Below are 27,356 nucleotides of genomic sequence, written 5' to 3' on the forward strand. Positions count from 1 at the left end.
ATTGGATAAAATACAGAAACTTTTAATTTCCTAGAAGTACTAAGTATCTTTTTGGCAAAATTGGAGCAAATTTGAGGACATTTTATGAACAGAATGCCATTGTGTGTGAATGTAGAACCTCTCTTACAGGTCAATTGAGTTTAGCTCCTCCATGGCGGATTTTTACACTGAGGTTCAATGAACGGTAAATTTCTCTGCAAGTCTAGATTCTCTAACACTAAAAAAATCATGCCATGTCAGCATTACCCAAACAATCTATAAACCTATAAAGTCAAACCATGTCATCCTCCAAAATTATGATTACCGGTTGCTACTTAGAATATCAGGTAAGAAGATAAACACTGTTCAAAGTTGCAAGCACTGTCAAAATTTCAAATATCAAGGTAGTATAGTGCATTTCTGAAGAAATCCAAATGAACTAGAGACTGAAAGGCAATTCATCCTCAAATATAATGTGTTATCGGGAACTCAGATATCTGTTCCAGAGGAAACAAACATGTACTTCTTAACGGAGATCTCTCTCTCTCTCTCTTCTTCTTGTTGTTCTGATCAGCTGTAGGTTCAGTTTCCGGCAAAACGATGAGTTAAGAGGAGGCTATCGTTGTTTGTTTAGTCTCTGTCAATTCAAACTTCCTCTTAATGGCTTCCCAAAAGGCAGGTATCGCATCATTATCAGGCACTTCCTTGAATGATGGGAGGTAGTTTACGTCCACAATTACATGGTCCCCAGTGCGCTCCTGAATCTGAAGTTCCACATAACGATATCGGGGGGAAACCAATGAGAAAGAACGTTAAGAGGAAAACAAAAATAAAATAAAAACCCCAGATACTTCTCTCATTGTCCTACTATTATATATGTATATATATATGTATATAGAATATGTCTGTGCATGTTGTATTATCCATGCTCCATGTTTTTTCCTATCCACTACAAAATTAGAACATGACATGAAAGGACAAATCAAATTTAATTCCATGTCTGACAAAGGGTTAAATCGGTTTTGACTCTGGCTTAAAGCAAGGGATATGTAGGAGACACATGTCACACATTTGAGTAACTCAACACACTAATAGTGATTTTGCATGCATTCTTAAAGTTCACAGTTGGGTACCATCACTGAGGTTTTGGGATTCTTCTTCATGAAATTGATCACAAAAGGTACACAATTTTTGTATGTAATAATTGACTTCACTTTGGCAAAGACAATCTCTGACTCAATATCCTGACAAAGATTTTACTAATATATGTATAAAGAGATGCTCTGAACTTTTCTTGCATCATTATTACCTTTTGGTTCTGTATAATGCTCTGTACCATAAGAACTTAACAGGAGTGGGAAATTAAATTTGTGAAGGAGTTTTTAAGAATGCTTTATAGGATTCCATGTAGGCCTGGCCAACTCTAGATAGGAAGGTGTAAATCCTGTCATGATCAAACCGCTTTTTCGTTTAAGTGCACTGTTAATTGCTTAGTGGGTATTGAATGAGAGGAATTTCCACCAAATCTTACATCTATAAGATTTCCATCCCATACAAGGTGGCTTTTTAAGTTAGGGAAGTAGCCTGGGATAAAAACCTAATAATTCATCACCTAACTTCATAAAACACAAGTGGTTCCAAATAGATGAATTATATATAATATAAAGGTACTCCGTAGTCTTAATTTTATATAAGACCATTGTTCTTCAGCCTCAACTTTTGGTTTTACTACCTGATCAAGTTTGAAATATAGTGTAGACCCAGGTTTGTTTAAGAGCTATTAATTTCACAAAAGTACAGGTTCAGTCTTTATTGCGCTCAAAACTCATGAGGATGATCACTTTTGCTCTTAACTAGAATGGGGTGGGAGGAAAGGAGTAGAAGAATTTCGGCAAGATGCCATCATAGTGGACATTGGTGTCTAGAGGTTGCACTGATTGTCCACACATAGAGTGGATGAAGATTATGTGCATCTCAATCTAGAAGTACATTGTTGCTGCTGAAGGTTTTTGGTCAGTTTTCTTTTGTTTTCTTATTCTCTAAAATTAGGTCAGTTTTCTTTTGTTTTCTTATTCTCTAAAATTCACGTTCATGTACATTTTGTACTTCTTTCATCTCGATGCAATCATTTTTATAAAGTACACAGAGATCATGCTATGCTAAACTGCAAACTGCCATAAATAGTTAATTAAAGAAAATGACTGGGTACTTACAACAACATCAAAGCCGAAGATGGTAAGGTTGAGCATTCTCCTAAGCCAACTTGCAGCATCAGTCACTAGCCCAACATCGAGTCGCTGATCATTGACTTTGTGGAAATCCCCATCTCCAAAATGTGGATTTTCAGCACCAGTAGGTAGAGACTTTAAGCTGTGGGGACCAAAAAAACAATATATTAAAAAAAAAAAAAAAAAAACAAGGAAAAAGAAGAAGAAACCATGTGGTTACAGGTTGCCAAGGCATGCTCCATACTATTAAATTTATAAATAAAAAAAAATAGAATAGAAAAAGTGAACATGTGTACCTGTCGAAGTGTAAGGGCTTGGGTCCATTTCTTTCAGATAATTTTGCCAAAATATCTGCATTAGGGGTAGACTTCTTAACCGCATAAAAAACTTTCTCACCCAATACATAGAATTTGAACAGAGAAGATGAATGATCCACATATTCCTGCAGTTCCAGTTACTTTAATATATCATTCCAGATAAGAAACTCATGACAGTTACTGGAAAAGTAATCCCTTGTACACAAAAAATTAGGCCACATAAGCAGATGACATTGAGTCATTGACAGCTATTCTAACAAATTGCAACTTTGTTTCATGACCTTACCATTGACAGAAGTCTATTATGCCACTTTAAGAAGCATGGAGAATTGGAACATGGGAATTATAAGAGAGTTAATAGGGGAATATCTCCAACAGAACAAGATAAATAAAGAACAAAAAATTTCTCTTCTACATATATACATGTAATTAAGGTCCATTGAAAATTCTGAACTCCACTATAAAGCTTGAATAATCGCCATTAGTAGCATTCACTATAATAAAAACAGCCTTCAAATTAAGAGACCAGTCTAGAACCCTGTGAGAATAGGTTTAGTTTTGGTAAAATGAGTACTCTAATCCTCCAGGGTATTTTGTGTTTGAGATGTTTTTTGTTAACTACTATTATTGGCATTGTCATATACTAGATCATCAGGTTCTTGCAAATAAAAACTTTGCAAACAAACCACAATGCCAAAATAGCACCAAATTAATCTACAAACACACTCTCTGCCTACGTGAGCTGTGAGCCCAAGTGATGGAAATGGTTGGTAGCATAGATGCTAGCTGAGTCTGCATGTCAACTCATCAACTTGTTCAGGTCTAGAAGAGAGTACTCACAAGCAAAATCACCAGCGGACAATTTCATAAAACTAAAAAGAAAAAGTTAAAACCTTAATCCATGATAAAACAACTATGGTGAATGAAAGTCTTGGATGATGGGTCATTCAGAGAATCCCCGTCCCTGAATGCGACCATGTAATTAGTGAAATACTCGCCAACCACCAGAACTATTGAATTTATGATTAGTGATTCGCCCACCAATTACCAGGCTAGAATGGATCAGCTTGATCAGACTAAAGTCGTCATAATATAAACAATTTGTGGCTTACCTGCACAACTGCTGGAAGAGGAACGTTCAAACCCTCGAAATTTTCAACTCCAAAGACAATTGCCTGTCAATTACAGTAAACAGACAAAACTTATTAAAAAAGAATGACAAATAAATTGAGAAACTTAGATCATTATAGCCCAGTATGCTAAACTAGAATTATTGTTCAAAGATGAAACTTAAGATTCAAGCACGTAGAGTGTGTGACTCCATGCTCAACAACACACTCCTCAGACATCCTAAAAACAAAAATGTGCAAACATTTCCGTAATGTGACATAAAAAAAATTCTGAATTAGGTAATTTTATCATTTTGAGTTGTGGGTCCTGGTACAATGCAATCTAGTCTAAGTTCGTTGTTGTAGGATCTTTTGGGTATTTTATATACACAAAGGTATCTTCTTTATGATGTTAAAGAATTATCTTGTCCTTTTCTTATTTTTCCTTTTGTCATTGGGGTCTACACACTTGCAATGTCCAATAGACAAGGTTTTTAGGGAATAAATTTTAAATATAATAACATTGAAAAAGGGATGGTTTAGAATCAAGAGGTTTAAGATAAGTAGGACTAAAACAGAATATTTTAAATTTCACGTTTAGCAATACTAGATTGAAAAGAGGGAAGTACTGAAGGCTGATGTCCAAGAGAAATCAAAGAGTGAATATTTTTCATTTAGGTTAGATTATATAATGGAGAAAGAAATACCAGAGAGAATGTTGCTTGTAAAATTAAGATAAGTTAGCTTAAGTGGAGAAGGGTTCTAGAGCACTATGATATACATGTAACTCTGAAAATAAAAGGAATATGATTGAAAAACAAATAAGTATATGTAATAGTAAGTAATGGTAAGTAATTTATTCTATTTTAATCATAAAGGGCACATTACAGTCAAAGTAGCGTTATGAGGCGCTTCAATAATAAATTTGTGATTAGGTGTAATTTTATCATTTTGAGTTTTGGGTCCTAGTACAATGCAATTAAGTCTAAGTTCAATTTTACAGGTTTTTTGGATCTTTTATGTACAAAAAGCTATCTTCTTAGGGATGTTAAAGAATTATCTTTTCTTTTTCATTTTTCATTTTTCATTTTTCATTTTCTGATCGAGGGGTCTATACTCTTGCAATGTCCATTACATGAAATTTCAGGGAATAAATTTCAGATATGATTTGTGAAACCATTGCTTGATAACTGTTCAATTTCTTGCTTCCTGTAAGACGAGCCATGCTTAATGGCATAAAATGCTAGGCAACCAAGAAAACAACTTGTTCATGAAGTAAATGTAGCAGAAATGTGAATGTTTAGATAAATGTGTGAGAAGACAATGAAAATATAGAAATGCACATATTCATACATTGAAAGTAGCGCTGATTGGTCAGGAAAGGAGTAAAAATTGAATCTGATAGCTGAACCAATAAGTTTTCAGAAAATGTCTTTACATATATATTTTATAAAAGTGCATTAAATTTCAAGAAGCTCTCCTTGCCTTTTTATAGGAACTAGGATTTTCCTCCTTCATTGGTGAACCTTATAACATGACAAAGTTCCAAGGTATTTGGACCTAAGGATAAAAATTATTGTTTGACATATGAAATCTTGAATGATCAAGAAGGACAGGCATTTTCATTACACAACAACAATTCTGAAGATGTCTCCCCACCCCAGTTCCCCACTTCCTTTCCATATTGGAAGCCACAACTTCATAGCTCTAGGGATGTAAAATTTTCCTATAGATTGACAGACAGAAAAATACCTCATGATAGTTTAAGATCCATTCAACACCATAGAATATCTAAGTTTTATTTTACTGAAATACCATATGAGAGCTGTTAAGCCTGTCTTATATATTTAAATTATAATAAAAATTTAAGACATTCTTAATTTTATAGACAAGAAACTATGCCAAAGTTGCTTGTGGTGTATGCAAGTAACTCAAGACTGCTCATTTAGATACCTATAGTTTAGCTGTTTGAAATAGATACCTCAAATCAAGAAGAGGACAAGTGGTGGCCAAGAGCTAGGTTATGTATTTGACAAAATTTATCATGATGGGAATATGAAGCAGTAATTATATCTACAGTAAAAGTGCAACCATCTTAAGTATCTTACATTCATCTACCTTTTTTTTTCGATAAGTGACTGACATTCATCTACTTGAGGCCTTAAGCAAATCATTCATCCAAGTGCATGAATCTTGCATATTTAAGAATTCCTCCCGAATGATGGTTCAGCAAGCAGACAAAAATTTGATGATTTTATTAAGATATAAAGCAATATATATAACCAAAGAAAATAAAGCATCAGTGCAAGTTATTCAGCTAGTTCAATCAACAATAACATTAAAATTCAGGTTTCTAATACTTGAAATGAAAACTCAATGAAACTAAATATATTTATTACCATACTGTGAGCATCAGCTACACCACAAGCGACTTGAGGTTTCACTATACATGGAAGAGACAGTTTAGCTTCTGATAACCTTTGTACCAAATTGGGCTCATTGAAATTATCGACCTGCACATTAAGGCTCCCAAGGTAACTAGATCTGAGGTAAAATAGTAGCTTATACGCAATTAAACCATAAATAGGGGTGGACAAAATTGTTATTAACCATCAGCAAGTAAAGTACCCAAGTAATACGATTTCCAACTGAACCTGTATGATTCACTGAATGAGAAAAGCATTATCATTAATTTAATGCAGAAAAAAAAATAGCAGCAACAATCTATCCACTTCTGCAGAGGGAGGCTTTCCCTTGTTGATGTGAGTGAACTGTCCAGTATAGAAACTTCTCAACTAGAAATGGAACTTTTCACCACTTAAATAGTTTAGTCAGACCCATGTGTATGATGAGGAAGGGCAGATGACAAAACTCAAAACCAACCACCTAAAAATTCCAAACCGCCCACAAAAGAAAGAACAAGAAGAAGAAGAAAAATCTCTGATTTCACTAAAAAGCGTAAAGACCATGCAGTTAAAATAAAAAATTTCTGAGTATAGTTCCGATTAGGTGAACTAATTGTCCAGACAGTTAACCCTGTCACGATTCATGAGCCAAGTTTTCCTGAAAAATAATTACAAAGATTAAGGACTTTTTAGAAGTGGGACTGCCTGAATCTGCTTCCCTGGGACTGGAAGAGGATTATCTATGCGAAGGAGTTGCCTTTTGAAGTACCGTTTCTGGAGATCATATGGAAGTATGAGAGACCCCTTGGATTCCAAATCCACAATTATCAATTCCAAGACCTCATATTGGTGTCAATAACCATCTGAACGCTGAACCTATCAATCGGCAAAATAGGGGTGCAATGGGGATTAGTGATTAAGATTTGTCCTCCCACTGTAACTAACTGTGTTTGTGCTTTCCCTCTCCCGAAAAAGGTCTTCCATCTTACCCTTTTTGGCATCTTTATGTATGTCTTTGGTAAGGGTACTCTGTATCTCCAGGAATGGTCTGTGACGTCTGTCACAATGAAATACATGTTAACTACAAAATTGATTCTGAAGATAACCACCTTTGGTGCTTCGGATAAAATTCTCAAATTCCTTTTAACTTTCAAGTTTTCCTCTGGAGATTGGTCAACATTGTCCCAACAAAAGAGGCTCTTGAACCAGAAATATGCTTTTAATTGAAATTGAGTTAAAAATCATTGACCACTTGTTCATGACCAGCGAGATAGCTACATTATGGTTTGCATTGTTTCTTTTGGTGGGGCTTGATTTCTTGAGGTTCAACTCTCTAATAGGCTAGATTATCAGTGGTGCTTAATCATATCATTCAGAAAGGACTAGGAAAACACATTTCTTACCATCCCGTTGCTGAAATTGCACTCTATGGGCATCCAAATGGAGCATCCCTAAGTCTCACATGACCCTATGCAACCAGAAATTTGGAAGGATCCCCCCCTCCCCAGCGGGACTTCGTACGTAATGTTGATGAAAAAAATTAGGAGGAGCAACTACATAAAAGTACAGTTTTTTCTTGGTTCACTGATGCTACTGGGATACAATATAAGGCGCTAGTTTTAGCAACCATGAGTAGTGTAGGCTAAGTTAATAGCATAGCTGTTAATCAGTGAACATAAACATAAAAAGACTACCAAATAAATAAGAACAACAAATATAGCCTGTAAATTATCTGAGTTGGTTCCATTAATTTGTGAAGTTAATATATGTACAAATAGATACCATTCTGGCGAAAAGACCTTGAGAAAATTGGGGGGCCTGACTTCACAGCGACCTTCCCTCTTGAGAGTTTCCAGACCAAGAAGAATCTGTTGGATCTTCAACCGATCTAGTACAGGGTAAATGTTATTTAGTGGGTCGATCACACAGAAATTTGGCTGGTGTTCAATAAACCTGTGCAAGAAGAACATACCAGATAAGATTTTAGTTCATCTTAGATAGTTTATTCTTTGTAATGGACAACTGTTTGGATTCAAAGTTCAAACACAATGTGAGAACATTCTTCCCTTATACTTCTATCCAAATGGTTTTTTTGTATGACACTACACTGATATTTGAAGTACCTCTTTGGCAAATTATTATTATTACCTTTGTGTGTGAGTGTGTTGTTGCCAAAAAAAAAATTAAAAATCTTAATGGAAAGGAAGAGAAATTAAAAGAGCAGAATACAATGATAACAGTACATATCACAACAGTGCAAGAGACGCACATCACATACTTAACATGGACAAAGATATTGATGCTGTGTCCAAGACGTGTGTTTGCAACAACGAGTCGCCAAACAATGGAACTGTAATTCAGTAGTGTCTGATACAAATGTCAAGTGACATGGATGTTGTCTTTAACAAAGCCAGGAGGCGTCTGACTATAAATAACAATTGGAAGAAAATAAAAAAGGGGTATCTTTGTTATACAATACCAGACTGTTCAAAATACAACTACAAGGCCTCCCCGAACAGAATGGTCCAATCCAACCCTAAGATTTATAAGACATTTTAGACACCTGGTAACACGATCAGTGTATCACATAAAAATTATGTCATTTTTTCTTTGAAAGTTATTGGAGCACACCAAAACTGATGAAAATTTATCAATATGAGTTTGCTAAATAATTATTTAAAAAAAAAATAGAAGAAGAAGAAAAGCTCAAGAAAAACTGACACGAGGAATGTTTAGTTTCATATAATATATAAATTGTTTGTATGCTCGTTTTGTTAATTGATTTTTCTTAAAATAATAAAAATGGACAATACAGTGTTGAATTTTTGTTTTTGTTATATATAATGTGTGTGTATGCATAAATGGATATATCTCTGTGTTTTTAAGTGTATGTAAATTTCTTGACCAATCTATAAATTTATCATATAGGCATATGGTAGCTTATTGTTCAAATATTTTTATATTCTGTATATTGCGATTTTACAGGATGTTGAAAAGCATAAAACAGAAGCAAAGAGAAATTAAACGAGAAAAATACACAGATATTACGTGGTTTAGTCACTAGGGCCTACATCCACGGCACAAAGAGCCCAAAGGGCTACATCACTCTTATAATACTCTCTTAATTCATATATACAATGGTGGAGGCTCCTTTATATAAAAGAAAAAATTATGAGAATGGAAAGACTTAGAAAATAGGAAACAAGGAGGATTTTTCTCCACTGATTCCTCTAGTAACACCAAATCTTCAATAATAGGAAACAACATCAATTACTGAAAGATTTTCCTTCACTGATTTCTCTATTAAATCTTCAATACTCTCCCTCAAGTTGGAGCATGAATGCCCAACTTGCTATTGAGATGACGATTAACAACAAGTGTGAATGATAAAGAGAGAATACGAAGAACAATGCTACTGAACACACGGACAGCCCAAACAAGTCAACAAAAAATTGTCGGAGATACGGCAAAGGTGAGAACAATGCTATTGAGCAAACCGGTAGCCCAAACAAGTCGATAAAAACTACCGGAGACATGGCAAAGACAAAGACAATGCTGCCGAACACACCGATAACCCAAACAAGGCAACAAAAAACTGCCGGAGACACCACAAAGTCGAGGACAATACTATCGAACACACCGACGGCCCAAACAAGTTGATAAAAACTACCGGAAACACGACAAAGGTGAAGAACATTACTGCCGAACAAACCGGCATCCCAAACAAGTCACAAATAGCACCGAGAAACCCTTAGCAACATTTCAGATGCTAAGGGAATACCCCAAAATAGGGGTCCGAACCTAGGAAGAGAAATTAGGCTCTAATACCATGTTGAAAAGCATAAAACGGAAGCGAAGAGAAATTAAACAAGAAAAATACACAGATATTACGTGGTTCAACCACTAGGGCCTACATCCACGGCACAAAGAGCCCAAAGGGCTACATCACTTTTATAATACTCTTTCAATTCATATACAATACATGGTGGAGGCTCCTTTATATAGGAGAAGAAATTATGAGAATGGAAAGAATTAGAAAATAGGAAACAAGGAGGATTTTTCTCCACTGATTCCTCTAGTAACACCAAATCTTCAATAATAGGAAACAACATCAATTACTGAAAGATTTTCCTCCACTGATTTCAGATGGCTTTTGCTTCAATTTATTATTATTGTTGTACAAAAACGTAATTTTTAGTTTAGGCTTATGAATAATTGAAAAGTACGAATGTGAGGAGAAATGAACATCTTTTTCCACTGGGTCTATATAGTTGATAAAGGTTTATCGAACTTATTCCGTTTTTGAATGTTTGTATTGAGATGTGAAAGGTTTCTATGCGGCAAGTATATAAAAAAGGAATGGCCATTGCTCGGTGCATTGGTAAAGGCTCGGGCTGAAGAGCGTGATGCTACGAGTTTGTCTTAGAGCAGCTACCTTGTGCACGATCGGGAAATTGTTTTAGAGGGGGTTGTGGACTGACAAGATACCCATTTTCTTTGCAGTATTCTGATTTGGGATTATATGTTAAAAGCATTGCGGAAATGCTTGTGGGGATAACTTGTTCCAAAGTTGAAGAATAAGATGCTTAAATTGTCTGTGTTAGCCTAATCATCTCGACAGATTCTTATGTCAACCCCGGAGAATTGTTATTTTCTTTCACATACATTGGGGTCTGGTTACTCAGTCAATATGCACACTGGGATCCTTCTTTCCTTAGTTTCTGAAGAATAAGATGCTAAAATTTGTTACTTATTAGAACAAACAAGGGAAAGAAGTATCTGGTAGTTTATTAAAGAACGCTAAAAAAGACCATGACCCAATAAGGTCCCTTGCACAATGTGGTTGCCCTTACACTTAAACCTGCATTCTTAAGCTTCGCAGCCGGAGCTTCCCCCCTTGTATCATGCATTAACCCCTAGTTATTGTTGAGAAAAGTTGGTAAAATAAAAAGAGTGATGTTTTTGAACTTTTTACTTGTTGAATCCTATAATCGCATCAGGTCTAAGGTTCGACTCCTCTTGGGTGCGAACAATTCCTTGGAGAGAGGGAGAGAGAGAGAGAGGGGGGGGGGGGGGGGGGGGTGATTACCAATTAGGGGGGAAAAAATTCCTATAATCGCTCCACCTTACATCCATGATATGATCAATATTCTTGCAACTATTTTCAAAGAATCTCCTATTCTTTTCTTCTAAGTGAAGCAAACAAGATGAATAGTCTACTGTCAATTTCTAAATTTTTATTGGCTAAAGCATTGAATTTACAAATTGCTTCCCTTTTTCGTATATGAGATTATATAATGATATTGAGCTGATCTACAAAGCACAAAGGGATGACACTGGTATGTTACAAACTCCTCACTTAATTCCTCTCTCAAATCTAAAGCTTCTTGGGGCTTTGTACTGCAGCAACAAACTGTGAGAACTCATTTGACTGAATTGGTGTTTAAACAAGACCAAAAGCATAGGATCTCACATCAAATCCTATTACATTAAAACTATTATTAATATGACTGTGTTACATCCTATAAAGAGAGGCATTCATTTCTTGTTAACTTCCAAACCGTGCTTAAAGGAGATGTTATATTTCATTTTTCCTAATGAATCAAAACCAAGATGCCGTCCATGCAATGGCATATCTGAAAGACAACTCACTCTACATTTGATCTTTTATAGAATGTCACAGCGAGTTACAAATGGCAGCAATGGTAAAAGGTAAAAAGTTGGATTTGTTTATTCTTTTCTATTATCTCTTTGTCACTATCATGAAGCAACAACTTTATAGAATTCGGAGTTACCTTGCCAATTCCTGCATGCCCCTGGTGTAAGTGACCTTGTTAATGAATTCTGAAGAATTGCTCATTTCAACGGAGACAATTTCGTCAGTTGCTTTGTGGAGAACTATGTCAACTTCTTGTAACTGAGATGACATAGTGAGCTCAAATGTAAGCGGCATAAATATTAATCCATTTTGAGTAGGATACAAGGGGAATGCACCTCTCTGCCAAAACAAAAATGGCAACTTTAGTAGCTTTTACATCTATTTAAAATTATAATGTAAAAGAACGCAAACACTATAATCTGTAAATGGGTTGAGTTATAAAAGACGGCAGTGCAAGGTCATAAGCTTTCAAAGGGGCCAAACTCAGCTAGATCAAAATAATGGAATTATATAATATATCACTATCAGATCAAATGAAAATAAGAACAGAATTTATCAACCATCAAGTAACTGTCATAGATATATTCAAACTCGGACAAAAAATGAGTCATACATGAACCTTTTATACGAGGATCATCACGAGTTTATATTGCTAATGGGTGTGCATACGGTAACAACATTTTTTGCCCAAATACCGTCAATGTTTTTTCCTTGTCATTTTTTTTTTCTTCCCTTTTTTGGACTGTAGTGTTATTATGATTACTTTTTCATAGATGGCTCACCTTTGCAAAATCTTCTTCGCGAGAAGGCTTCATAACATAGCCAACTGTCACTATATCATTGCTTGATGCCTGTTTACAATAAATTAATCAGAAATGAAAAAGAAGAAAAAAGAAAAAGGAAGTCATTAATTAAATATATCAACATTGAAATTTTGATCATAAAAATGCTAAGGCAGTTCAAAAATACGAAATTTTCCCAAAAGGACTCTATTTAAGTGAATATTTTCTGATTAGAACCCTTAAATATTGTATTTAACAATGTATAGATGGTGAAGAAAAGCCTAGCAAACCTAACTAATAAAAGAACACAAACACATTATAAAACAACACATGACCTTATCATATACTACTTTTAGTGATGTTGGTTTACATTTAGCAATAGAAGGTAATTGAATGTAATCTAAACTAAGACACAGACACATATATGTATGATGCCAATTCGAGATGTTTCAAAGGGACTGAGTCGCTGATTTTATGAAAACCAACATCACTAAAAGTAGAAAATTATGGATATAATTAAGATTGTGATAAAGAAATTGTAAGCATGGGCCACAGAGTTCAAAATTTCAAATTCTACACGAAACCCCAAAGCTGTTGGAAAACCCACAGTCAGATAGTTTCAGCTTCTGAAGGCAAGACAGCTACTAAAGTTTGAATGGATCAATGGAAATTGTTCGATCCACTACCTTTTCATAAACATTTAGCAAGGTTCTCTACTTCAACAACATGAACTAGAGCATGACATATTTTAGATGCCAATCTAATAAGAATTGTCTAAAATCCATTCAGAAAAAGAAAAAGTTTACTGTATATCTCCAATATATAATTAAACTGTTACATAACTTACATCAGATCTTCGGTGTGGTTGCTATTGATAAAAAGTCTCGCAGCGAAAGTAACTACCAAATGATCAACAAAGATAGTTTCATAAAACCAGTTTGAGTTGGTTCAGAAATATAAATGTACAAGAGGATAAGCTTACTGGGAGTAATGTTGTTATGATATTCACTTAAAAACAATGTCTACATATGACCATAATAGAATGGGAGATCATAATTACTACCAAAGTCCAGGAAATGATGGTGCCACAGATGTGTTCAATTTGTGTTCAACTTTAGTATGTCTCATTTTTACTTTTGACCTTAGCTAGAAATGTCATATCACAGTGAGTAAAGGTAGCTCCTTGCTTATTGAAAAAATAAGAAAGGGAGCATAGTTGTCCCTGGGAACAGTTATAAAATTAAGGGTATCATACTCACCCTTACCTTTCTATTCAAGCGGCAAATAGTCAGAGGCAGCTCCTCTAATTTGTCGATATAAAGCATGCTTGAATTATCTCTTGCAATGTCACTGTCAACATCTGAAAGAAAAGCAATTCAATTTAGCAGCACATGAAACTTCAAATTGTAGGAGTTGGAGGAAAATGGAGGAAAAGAGGAGGGATAGCTTATCTTGTGCTTGTTTAGAAAATAAGGAGGGTAAGGAGATGAATAAGAGGCAGGAGAACCCCCCTTAAATAGTGTTTTGACTATCCTCCCAAAAGTGGAGGGATTTGGAATGAAAGAATAAGAGTAGGTACTGATTATCCATTTTGTCTCTATTGTTTATGACAAGTCAATTCCTGTTGTGGGCTCACCACTCAGATACTAAAATAATCAACTAAAATTTGATTAAGGGTTACTAGTATCCATTCCTTTCTTTCTGCTACTTAGTTATCCAAACACAAGGAGAGGTTAACACTATCTGGTCTAGTGTAAAAATTCAACATAAAATTGGAATTGCCCAACACCTTTTTGGAAGTGAAACTGGAATTATATTAATTTCACTTCCAATAAAAAGAGATCAAAAAATTCTAACAAGGATAAGTAACACCGTGAATATAGCCAACTGATCTAAAAGATCATTGAAACATGTTGGAGAATAATTATAGGAGTGATTTAAGCCCTTAAATCACTCCTTGATAGAATGTTAATGTTGCTATACTTGGGCAACAAGTTGTTGCCATATTTATATTTGACTCTCTGTGTAATTCCTTTATTACCAGTCTTCCCCAATTCACCTATAAGTAGAGGTGGTTATTGTAAACAAAATTAAGTGAGAATGTAATGAAAGAGATGTAGCCCTTTGGGCTTTGTGTCGTGGATGTAAGCTCTAGTGGCTGAACCACGTATATTCTTGTGTTCTTCATGTTTTAATTTCTCTCAACTTTTATTTTTCTTTCAACAAAACACAACCGAGAAATGGTTGGTCATCCTTCTTTATTAGTGAGACATGTGTGGTATGTGCTATAGAAGCTCAGATTATATGTGGAAATTTAGGGAATTCATAGAATGGGGGAGAAGGTGTGATGGTACTTACTTAGAATGACAATCATCCAACCACGATTCTGTATATTAAGAAAGAGGTCTATATTTTTGTTAGAAATGACATGCAAAAAACTCCTTCCATTGTCACCCCAAGCCTGAACAATCTCATTCATGGTGTTTTCTACAGTTGTTGCATTCAGGATAAAGCAATCAAATGAATATTGCCTTGCCATGCTTTCAAGAAGTTCAACCTACAAATAAAAACAGAAACAGTTGTCAAAAACAGCATTATTAAGGAAAATGAAAAGAAAAGAAGAAGATGATGATATCAAAATAATGCACATCAGTCTATAGTGTCAGTTGTAAGCTGACAAAGAATGACAACTTCAAGATTAAATGTATACAATCAGTGATGCCTGAACACAGAACAAAATCTAGAAATCGAAAAGAAAACAAAAAACAAAAAATTTGCCCCTATAAAATATGGACTGATAATCAGAATGAATAGTACAGTATATGTTGTAGAAGTAAAAACCCAAAATTTCAGCGAATCCACCTAAAACAATTAGTGAGAAAAAAACCAGACAATCGTCTGAAGGAGAAATAATATAATCCAATCCCAACGTTACCTGTCTAACGTTGTATTAAAGCTTTGATCTAAGAAGCACGGACACGGATACGGGACACGGATACGACATGATACGGACACGGCGACACGGCAAATCCAAAAAAATTAGGACACGGACACGGCGAATAGTATATATATATATATATATATATATATATATATATATATATATATATATATATCTCAGCATTAATAATTTAAAAAAAAAACACTGATATGTTTAGGTTGGAATATATATATATATCACTGATATGTTAGTATATATATATATCAGCATCTTTAGGACACGGACACGGCGAATTGTGGCATCTTTAGGTTAGTATATATATATATCAGCATCTTTAGGGTAGTACAAAACAAAAAATAGAACATATCAGCATTAAAAATTAAAAAAATAAAAATAAAAAATAACATATCAGCATTAAAAATTAAAAAAAAAAAAAAAAAAATTCCAGAAAGTGTGTCCGAGCCGTGTCCGAGCTGTCTGAGCCATGTCCGAGCCGTGTCCGAAAATTAAAAAAAATAAAAAAATTCCAGACACGTTTTTTGGCGTGTCCGACACGTGTCGGGGTGTGTCCGACGCGTGTCCTTGTCCGACACGTGTCGGACACGGATTCTTCGCCCATTTTGGAGTGTCCGTGCTTCCTAGGCTTTGATTATAGGAAATTTATGATTCAAGCCACTCTGTCTGCTCTTACACCCCAGTCAATTTGCCTAGCTATACCATAGTCTATTTGTGTCATGGCACACTCTATTTTGTTTGTATTTCCCTCCACGTTCAAGAGGAGGGTGTGAGAGCTTGACATGCATTATTTGGCCCATTTCCCAATACCTTAAACGCTAGTGGCAATCTAACATGAATATCAAGCACATGAATTCTACGTGAATGGCCCCAAATCATGCAACTAATGCCCAGGGAAAATGAGTTCTAGAATTTAATACACTATTACTTAGAAGTTCCAGATTCCTCAAAATGAAACCATTCCGCAAGAGAGTCAAAAACCTGAAATATTATGTAGAATCACACATTCTAGTATTCTGTAAACTGACAGGTCAAAAGAGCAACTAAAAGACAAACTCATACTTTCCCAGTTAGCTTAACTAGATACATAAAGGCGACGCTTTTAGTATCCCCAGCCAATTACCCGTAAGGGAGGATTGAAGAGAACATTGTGTTATGATTAAAAAAGATGGACAACATAGGGAATAGAGAGACACTTAAGAGTATTGTATGTACTGAGTAGAGCAGAATCCCCACATTAGGTCCAGCAACGGGTTGGGTGTGGAATGGCAACACGTCAGTTGTGGGACAGGGATCCCCAACCTAGCTACGGAAGCCTTCTGGCCTGAGGCCCAGCCAATTTTCTGGACATGTTCCTTGTTTATCCCATCCTCAACCCCAAAAAATTGTTCCAAAACTGATCTTGCCCCAACCCAAACGTAAAATTCATCAAATAAAAAAATACTTATATTTCCACATACAAAAAAGATTGAGATAAAAATAAAACAAAAGTCAAACTTACAAGCCAGCCAACCAAAGACCAACATATATGAGAGTAAGAAGTTCCAGTACATGCTTCACAATTTATAAGACCACCGAAATTTTGATAACCCACAGATCTGAGAGAGAGATTCTCATTCCACATATCATAAAGATAAATGAAAATTAAGGTCCAAACTTTAACTATAATAATGATAACAAACTCCAGAAATGGCGATAACAGAGGGGGTAAAGTTTTTTGTGTGTAGAGCCTGTAGACAACATTAAGATGTTGAATTTTGAGAAAGAAAGGGGAGGTTGGGTGGAGGGTGAGAGATGCTGGCTGAAAGGGAATCTAGTGAAGTATATGAGAATCAGAACACTAGTGGAGTTTATATATGCAATGGCAGAATTAAGAATTCTTTAGATTAGAAAGGTAATTTATTAATGTTAGGTCTAATTTAAATGCATTATATAATTTATTGTCAAAAGAGAGAAAATTTAAAGTTATTTGATTCTAAAATAAAAATTACTTCATAAGATATTATTTTCATACAAGAATAGTCCATATACTAATAGCAGCACAGTACGAAAATCACCTTATGAGCTGAAAGACCCAGTCCATAAGCTATTCCCTGCAGAAAATTGAAGTATACATGTCAGTAATAGAATATAATAAACACAAAACAGAAATGAGGCTAAGTAAGATATCCATGTCTACTCGGAAGTGAGTGTATATACATTTCATACAATCGTCATACTATCATATGCAAACATGATACAGGGTTTTAGCATGGTCATGGAAGCTTTTAGCAGGCTGATGGTGAGGGCAGTGAAGCTGGGTTTCATCAGAATTTTTAGGGTAGGCAGGGACCCCTCTGTTCTGTTGGAGATTTCACATCTACTTTTTGTGAGTAGTGTTCTGCTAGGCAGAGGAGGAGCAGTTGCATTAACTGAGGGGTGTTCTGGTATGTTTTCAGGCAGTATCCAGTTTGAGGATAAACCTAGGGAAGAGTGAGATCGTGCTGGCAGGAGAGGTTGGGGAATGGGGATATAGTTTCTTTGGCTAGTATTCTAGGTTGGCGTTGACGTATTTGGATATGCCTTTGGGTTCATCGTCAAGATGTCTCTCATTTTGGAAGCTAGTGGTGGAGCAGTTCAAGAAAAGACTTGCAGGGTGGAAGAAGCAATATTTATCAAAGGACGGTAGTGTAACCTTAATCAAAATTAAGGTTTTCAAACCTTCTTACTTTTTATCTATGCTCCAAATGCCTGCCGCTGCAGAGAAAAGCATTGATCGGTTGCCGAGGAACTTCCTTTGGGGTGGGATGGGAGATGAGTTTAAGTATCATTTAGTGAGGTGGGAAGAAGTTTGTAGACCATTACAGCTTGGAGGGGTGGAGGATTAAGAGGCTTGGCACATTTAACTAATGTTACATGGACTCTTCAAAAGTAAGTAAAGTACCCGTGTCGGACACACAACACCCGGACATGGGTATGCAATATGTGTCCGACACTTTTGGTTAAGCATGCACCTAAAAACACATTTAGTAATTCAATTTTATTATATTATTGACTTAAAGCAAGTGAAATGCCTCCACTAAACACTTCGTTATACAAAGACATTATTTTACTCTAAAAGATAATAATAAAATATTAAATAACATGAATATTTAGCATGGCCCATGTATCCTATTTGGAAATTTGACACATTTGACGCGCGGACATATCCATACCGAGTCCAAGTAACATAGTGATCAACAAGGCGTTGAGAGGGGAGTGGCTTTGGTGGTTTGGGGAAGAGAGGGATAGGATTTGGAGGAGGGTTATCTAGAGTAAATTTGGGCAGGTTGGAGTTTGAGAGAGGTGAATAGCCCGTGGTGTAGGAGTTTTGAAATTTATTCAAAGAGGGTGGAATGAATTTTCAAAATGCATCTGGTTCAGGGTGAGATCTAGGAGACTAATCAAGTTTTGGCTCGATCCATGGTGTGGAGGACGTGGTTGAGTTCCTAACATTAATATATCATTAGAGGATGTTGGGGGCGTGAGTGGATAAGTGGTGTGGACTAATTCTAGGCGAGGCAGGTTTGAGTGAGGTGAAATCCTTCTATTGGAGGCTTTTGAATGTTTAGAGGCCGGCTATCCCTTTGGAGGGCAATGCGGTGCACCAAAGCTCCTCTCAAGGTAACCTTCTTTGGATGGACGGTTGTTTTGGAGAAAATATTGACAGCCAATAACCTTAGGAAGAGGCACCAAATTGTGGGGAATTGGTGTTGCATGTGCAAAAGGAATGCAGAGTCGGTTGCTTCATTGTGAGGTGGCTAGCGATGTGTGGGGCAAATTCCTTTCCCTTTTTGGAGTTAGATGGGTCTCACACTCTCACACGATTCCATGATAAGCATGTTCGAGGCTTAGAATGGGTGTACAATCGGCTCGCAAGCAGTGACTCCCCTTTGTATATGGTGGGGATTGTGGTGGGAAAGAAATAGGCGATCCTTTGAAGGGAATCAGAACATGAAACAAATTTTAATATTGCGGGGTTGTTTGTATTCTCAATTAAACTTTGTTTGTTATGGGTTAGAAAATGAAACTATTAAAGTGTTACAGAAAATTAAACAGTTTTGAAATCAAAGACATCCAAACATCAAGTAGTCACAAACCTACCTTTCTTTGTGAATATGTATGCATATTATATATATATTACCCTTCCATTCTATTCCAACTAGTAATGGAGTTCAAAGGCCTTAGGTATCAAGCGGCATGATTTTTCAGCACAGTCAAAGAAGTTTGAGAACAAAAATGTACTAGCAATCGATTATGAATTCGAAGCCTGAGACATAAACGTTTTCAATACACATCAAAAGTACTTACACCAAGAAACACAAACCTATGAAGAATATTATTTCTTAGTAATGGGCAACATCTAATAGATTATTAAAATTATGGAATGCACTTGACACACCTGCCCTAGCTTCACATGGAGATTAAAAAAAAGTTTCCAATAAATTGTGAGACTTGAGAAACGTTTCCAATAAAAGATTCCAAGAAAATGTGACAAAAACTGGAGAAAAAAATAATTTAAGTTTGATTGGACAATTGTCCAATTCATGAGTTGTTTCACCAAGTTGGTTTGAAAAAGTAGACTGGCATAGAATACCAGCTAGATGCTGAAGAGAAAAGAAAGTGAGGATAAACATACGGCACACGAAGTAGAAACCCTCCCCTTTCACTAAGTCGGTTAGATGCTGAAGAGGAAAGAGACAAGGATAAAAGTATAGCACATGAAGTAGAAACACTTCCCCCTTGGAGCTGCAGCAGACAAGGTTAAAACTTCTAGTTCGAGAAGAGGGTAGTACAATTGAAAGATTACTCTACGGAAACTCTTAGTGAAAGAACAAAATCGTTGTCTCAAAATAATATAAGTGTTGGCATGGCATCCTATAGGTGAGTAAGGGTAGCGTTCAATTCATGCCGTTTGTTATTTGTTAATAAAAAAGATTACCCCGTAAAAACACTAAGGAAATCAGACCAAAACCCAAAAGCATGTGTTATACTTTGATTCTATTTTTTTTTATACTGGAAGAGTAGAAAAAAAATAGAATCACCTTAGTACATAACTAGCACATGACTTTCAAGGGTTAATCACTGGTGGAGCCTAGTTGGGCAGCCATGCAATTGATCTTGCAATAGAAATTAAATGGTAATCAAGCTTGCATCTGCCCTTTTTCCCCCACATGAAAGAAAATCCAAGCTCATCTTTCCACTTTCCAAAGAAAATTCAAGCACATCCGATTTAAGCAAATTAATGTTGTCAACCATACAAAAGTAGTCCTCTATCATGTGGCATCAGTGGCTGCTGCCACAATTCACTAAAGGGGCCTATATGAACTTTTCCTTTTTCCTCCTAGGGACTGATGACCATCAAAACTGCTTCCAATGCTATTTGACAGACACCATTTTATAATGCTTTAATATTGTTGTTGTTTTTCTTATTATTATTATTATTTGGGTGAGGCTGAGAGGGTGAGGAGGAAATTGGAATAGCCAGCCTTACTTTTTGACAAACTAAAGACATTAGCCCGAGCTGCAACCGTTGTGATCTTTCCTAGATTCAAAATGGGTGCTAAGTCATAGTGTCACTGAAGTTCAACTATTAAAAATCTTAGTGGAGTTGCACCAGAAGGTACAATTGAACTAAAGCATGTTTATTTTAATTAGGTTAAATATAAAGCAAATTCAACCTAACAAAACACAGCTCCTTAAACTATGGATTGTTTCCAACCATATTATATATCAAATTGCCCAATATTTTACCAATCACTTTGACCATGCTTGGTAAATGATATCCATCCAAACACATACTGCTCCACACTCCTGCAATTCCTCCAAAAGCAATTAATGAGCTTTGCAATATCCATTAAAGTAATGGACTCTGACAATGCATACATTAAATCTCTTGGATGTAAAGGTTAGCTTGATTTGGAATATCCTTTGTTGCCATGCTCTGTAATCTCTTGACAAATTTAAAAACTGAAGTCATAGCTCACTGTCTAAACTAGATAGAGGCCTGGTAAAAAATTTACAGTCATGTTAAACCAATAATATAAGAGTAAATGGGGTCAGCATCCAAGCCAACTAAACCACAACCATTGGTTGCATTTATGTAGGGTACACATATATGCATCCAATGGATGTGGTTTAGTTGGTTTAGGTCTTCCCTATTTAGTCACAAAAATCATTTTCTCTTTAGCTAAAATAACAAACGATTGTAAACAACACATTTGGTAAGTCTTTCATGTTGATAGTACAATTCTGTTATCCATCAACAATGTGTATAAATGCTTCATGCACTGAATAATGAAGACTTCACAACAGCAAATTCGTTATCCCTGCTTTTGCACAATGTCATCAAATTCGAAACTTTTAAGTTAATTTGGTAAGCTATCAGCTTCCCATCATAGCTTAGAACCACAACTCTAAACTTTCTCGGTTTCAATCCCACAAAAAATGATCAATCGAGAACAAGCCCCAGCATGTAAAGCTTTATCATTCAAAGTTTTCATATCAAATTTGATCCAGGCACAACCAGCAATCATATTTCAATAAATAAAATAAACTATTAAAATCACCAGTGTCAGTACCCAAATCATTTTCAAACACCATTGCTGGTGGTGAAGATTTTATAAGAAAACTGGTGTGGTATAAACAATCACCAGTGCCAGTACCCAACTCATTTTCATACACCATTGTTGGTGTTGAAGATTTTACAAAAAAAAAAAAACTGGTGTGGTATAAACAATCTTCCATTACCAAATACTCCATTTATGTTAAGGAATGATACATCGCAAAATGCCTCTTTTCCTCTATAAGTTCTACACCAACCAAACACCAGAAAAAGTGATCATATACCAACCATTACCATCATCATGACCATCATCCTTAAATGCATGTAAACTACCAACAACAGAACCACAAATCCCAACATATAAAATCAATTAAAAGGGGGAACTGCCTAATTAAATATATTCCACAAAGAAGAAACAAATATAGACTCAGCAAATTATATATAGATATAGTGATAGGGTTCTGGAACCTAAGTTGATTGTAGATCAGCCACCAACAATCCTTTGAATTGGGATTACCCACCAAATATTTTTAACTTCTCATTCATTCATTGACATATTCTTATATAAGAAAATAAGGAAATAACATATTATCTAAATCAACTAAATAATAATTCCTAACATATAGATACACAAATATATATAGAGAGACTAAATGAAGAAAACAGTAATACCGTGTGGATTTTAGAATAGTGAAGCCTGCGAAGAAGATAACCGGCTCCAGGTCGGAGAGAAGCATTCCCATTTGAGTCGTCATCGGAGGCCAACAGAACTGAGCTGTCCAGCAGAATTCCCGCAATGGCACCCATTCGAACTCGTCTCGAGATACCTCTCTCTCTATTTTCTCTCTCTATATATACAGAGAGATGCACACTATACACTTGCTTTAGAGCTGTGAGACTCGGAACTCAATCGCTGCGCATTGAAGTGCGTACTCGCTGACTTCTCAGCTTGTTTTTGCCGCTGGGTTGTGATTGCCTGATAGTGTTTCTAGTCTATTGAAGTGGGGTCTGAGATTTTCTTTATTTCTATTATTATTATTTTATTTATTTAATTATGCACACGTGCTAGCCAAACCCAATTTTGGCGGTACGGAGGCCCAAATGCACCGCAGCAGGCGACCGATAATTGGACGAACCGCTAGCGGGCTGACTCGCGCAAAAGCGCGATGGCTAGCCCGATGGGGATTTTTTTTTTTTTTTTTTTGTTTTTATTCTCTTCCAAAACGACACTGTGTTGGCGTCAACTTATTTCAACTTTTAAAAAAATAATAAAATAAAATAAATAAAATTCATTAAATAAAAAATATATTGGTTGTTCAAAAAATAATTTTGATTTTGATCAAAAATAAATTAAAAAACTTTTTTTTTTTATTTATTCTTTTAAAATTTGATTTTTTTTTTTTAAATTTGTTTTATTTTATTAAATTATGCCACAACCTGCGCTTATGGCCGTTAAGCACTAAATGGTGCCTTTAACGGTTATAATTTTTTTAAAAAAAGTTTCAAAAAATTAATTTTGTTAATTTTTATTTTAAAAAATTAAAATTAAAAAAAAAATTTAAACATTCATTTCTCTTCTATAAATACCCCAACTCCTACCACCATTCACCTCATTTCTAACTCATCTTTCTTATCTTCTATTTTCTTAATCTTAACTATTATTTTCAAAACCAATCTAGTTCCATGAATCATCCATATTCATATTATTATAACACACAATCAAAAATTAAAATTTTTTTTTTTAAAGAGAAAATCCGGAAAGCTTGATGGAGTGCCTGTTTTTGAATAGCCAAAGCTGTTGACGTGATTTTGGGAATTGCTGAAGTGGTTTTGAAAATTGTTGAAGTAGCTCTTGAAAAAGTTAAAGTGGTATTTTTTTTAGAGCCAAAATTCGAAAAGACAGATGCAGATGCTTTTAAGGAACACAGAGTCCTTCAAATATAGGAGGAAAAATCAATTTTGAACATTTTCGTTTATGCACTTTACATTTATATTTATCTATATATATATATATATATATATATCTCGGATAACAAAAAAAATAAAAAAAACCAAAAGCTACAACTTAATAATATTTTCTCACTTTCCAAGGCTGGTTTGAGTTAAAAGTATAAATAGTAACAATAAGTGGAGCTGGTTTGAGTTGTCATAAAAACAAAGTAGGCGCAATTTAAGGTTAAAGAGCCCTCTAAGCAGTTTGAATTTTTATTTTTTTTAGTTTGAACATCATCGTTCAAGAAATTTTTTTTTTTTAATCGTTTGAGATCTCGTGGAAACATTAAATGTAGCCGGTTTGAGTTATCATATAAATAAAGTGTAGTTTTAAGGTTAAAAATCCTCTAACCAGTTTGACTAATATTATTCTAAGCAGTTTGAAAGATTTAGTCCTCTCTCTCTGCGTCAATTTGATAAATGTTTTCTATCTTCAAAAATTAGTAAAAATGCCTAATTTCAAATACCATTAAATACATTTGAGATTTGTCTAAAAAAAGAGCTGATTATCGTAAACAAAAAATCCAACAGTTTACACCTACATACATTTTTAGTATACATATGTACAAAACGGTTTTTATCTTTCGGCTGTAAAATGTGCAAATTGATGTTTTTTTTATTGGACAATATTTGCATCCAATCCAAGTTGGATGAAGTTTGTCCAACTTGGGTACGTGGCCCAATAAAGGCACGACATGTGTCTTTCAGCACTATTTAATTTAAGTTGGGTAATACCCAATTTAAATGGGTTTGACTTGACAGAACAATTATTTTTTTGGGTGGAACAATTGTTTTTTGCTTTGCTTTCAGAAGATCACTCCCCTTGCGCTCTCTCCAGCCATTTTTGTGCACTTGCCTTTTATTGTACATTACGTTTGGAAAGAATCTAATTGTAATAAATTACTTTAATAGGTATAAAAATGGTAATAAATTGAATAAAAATAAAATCTGTGATGTTACATTGAAGCTGAAAATGTTTCCGCAGAACACTTGTTTTTTTGCTTTGCTTCCAGAAGATCACTCCCTTGTGCTCTCTCCACCCCTTTTTATACCCTTGCCTTTTATCCAATTGTAATTTCATTTCAGCGTTAAAGATGTGCAGGGATATTTATTTCCTTTTGAAAATATCTCTACTGACAACAAGCCATTCATACATACTCTTTCAAATTGCGAGTAGTGAAATAGTATATATAAACGAAGAACTACAAATTGTGTATATATATATATATATATCAAACTCTGTGTGTATATATATATATATATATATATACATATATATAACGAGCTAGATATAGAGAGAAAGAAAGACCCGGGGCTTCAATCTGACGTCGAATACAGAAATTGAACGAATGGGAGTGAGACCAGAGGGCTTCGATTTGATGTCGAATACAAAAATTGAACCAAATGAGAGTGAGAGCAAAGGTTTCAATCTGATGTCGAATACAGTAATAAAAATACTAGGTCATCATCATCTTTCAAGAGATATAGGACAAAAGGAGAAAGCCATCTTCGTCGCGAGAGAAAGAAGGCAAAATGAAAAAACTAGTGCTACTGGAGGAATAGCAAAGGGAGCGATCTTCTGAAAGCAAAACAAAAAAATAAAAATAAAAACAGTGTCCTGCCAGGTCAAACCCATTTAAATAGGGTTGAAGGTTGTCATACCCTTATTAAGTCACGTACCTAAATTGGACAAACTTCATCCAACCTGAATTGGATGCAAATATTGTCATTTTTTATTAATTTCCTCCCATACTTTATAAAATATAATAATAAATTTAAAAAAGACATTATATATCCAACACATTGTATATTTTAAATAAAACAGAAATTTTACTTTTTCCCTTACTAATTCAAGCAAAGCTATTGATGTTTTTCATGATAATAAGTTAATAATGTTCATTCAAATAGAACGTTATACTAATTGGTAAAAAAGTTGTGACCACAAATATCATGGAAAACATATTCATTTGAACATCATTGATAATTGTCAATAAATGCAACTTATCCGGGGTTTTTTTTTTTTTTGGGCTTCGCAAATGATTATGTCAGCGATAAATGATTTTTGCTCGACTTCATTTTTGGTGCTCCATTCAATCCATAGTATTGTGGTGCTAATGTTAAATGATAGGCACTAATCTTTGGTGCATACATCCGTGAAACTGAATTTTTTTATTGTTTCCTCTCTTATTTGGTTTTCTACATTGTATTTATACTTCTCCAGATGAAATTATTGATTTTGGATTATATAAATATATATGTATTTATGACATTCAGAAATGGCTGGACTTTTTTTTTTTTTGTTTTTTTGTTTTTTGGGTATTATCAGGCCAATCTGTTGGTGAGTAAGGCCTCTAAACCTTAAACAAAGCCCAGACCATCAGCTTATGATGATAGGTCAGACCTCCCACTGGGATGGGTTTTGGGCCCTCTCTCTGGATGCTGAGTCCATTTATTAGGACATTTTAGACCTAGCTGGTTTTGTCCATTGGTTGCTTGTATCCTATTCTGCCATTGATTTCGGCGCATAAATATGGAGGCATGAAGAATAATCTTAAACAGCACACGATGGTAGGTAGGGAGAGTATTGGCAATAATTATTTGTTCATGTGTTAAAGTCGAACCAAACATTGATTATCGTCAGAATCAATAATACTACAGGAACTATGTACAAGTCTACGACTCCGTCAAATCATCAAAAATGTACATTGAACATATTTTGGCTCCACAAAGGTGGGAACAACAACACATTGGTTGTTGACCTTGTAACAGCTAGATGTAGCTCAGTTGTACCCATTCAACGTAAAAAAAAGAAGGGAAAATTACATATAAATGGAGTCAAAGTTTCATATTTACTTAGAGGCTGAGTCAAAGTTTCATATTTCTCTAAAATAGATTGCTGAGGTGGCACATGGTTTTTTACTGTTTAGAAATTGTAGTGCCTAAAATACCCTTCTGCGAAGGTACTACTTTTTCTTCGAAGGTACTACTTTTTTGTTAGGGAAGGGCATTTTAGGCACCACAATTTTCTAAACAGTAAAAAACCATGTGCCACCTCAGCAATCCATTTTAGAGAAATATGGAACTTTGACTCAGTCTCTAAGTAAATATGGAACTTTAACTCCATTTATATGTAATTTTTCCAAAAAACAACACATTGTCCCATCTACGCATAAAGAAATTGTGTTATATATATAAAACCTTGGTTTTGTTTCCATGGATCCTCTGTACCAACCTCACTTCAAACCCTAGTTAATGAGATCAAAGAAGAGGTGTTCTCTACTAGTAGTAGTACTAATTCTATTGATGTTTATTCATTTGTTTGTCCTTCAGCTTATGACGGTACTGC

The 27,356-nt window shown here is 35.0% G+C and overlaps 1 protein-coding gene across 2 annotated transcripts; it reads right to left on the reverse strand.

Annotated features, from left to right (window-relative positions):
* Window positions 1-242: 242 nt before the first annotated feature.
* Window positions 243-23,005, reverse strand: LOC132302779 (inositol 1,3,4-trisphosphate 5/6-kinase 4). Of its 2 annotated transcripts, none has more exons than XM_059799724.1 (12): window positions 22,691-23,005; window positions 17,493-17,528; window positions 14,838-15,036; window positions 13,745-13,839; window positions 12,480-12,548; window positions 11,834-12,036; window positions 7,838-7,991; window positions 6,033-6,146; window positions 3,637-3,699; window positions 2,504-2,649; window positions 2,193-2,349; window positions 243-743 (listed from the first exon to the last, which is right to left on the reverse strand). In XM_059799724.1, exons 1-12 carry the CDS (start codon window positions 22,823-22,825, stop codon window positions 585-587), a joined length of 1,530 nt encoding a protein of 509 aa, XP_059655707.1. In that variant the 5' UTR covers window positions 22,826-23,005; the 3' UTR covers window positions 243-584. The 2 variants fall into 2 exon arrangements, with proteins under 2 accessions (XP_059655707.1, XP_059655700.1); XM_059799717.1 differs by having other exon boundaries at window positions 13,739-13,839.
* Between the last annotated feature and the right edge of the window lie 4,351 nt (window positions 23,006-27,356).

The sequence above is a fragment of the Cornus florida genome, unplaced genomic scaffold, assembly GCF_030987335.1.
Source record: "Cornus florida cultivar Cherokee Brave unplaced genomic scaffold, ASM3098733v1 CherokeeBrave_3.0.0_Hap2_Chr01, whole genome shotgun sequence".
Classification (NCBI taxonomy): Eukaryota; Viridiplantae; Streptophyta; class Magnoliopsida; order Cornales; family Cornaceae; genus Cornus; species Cornus florida.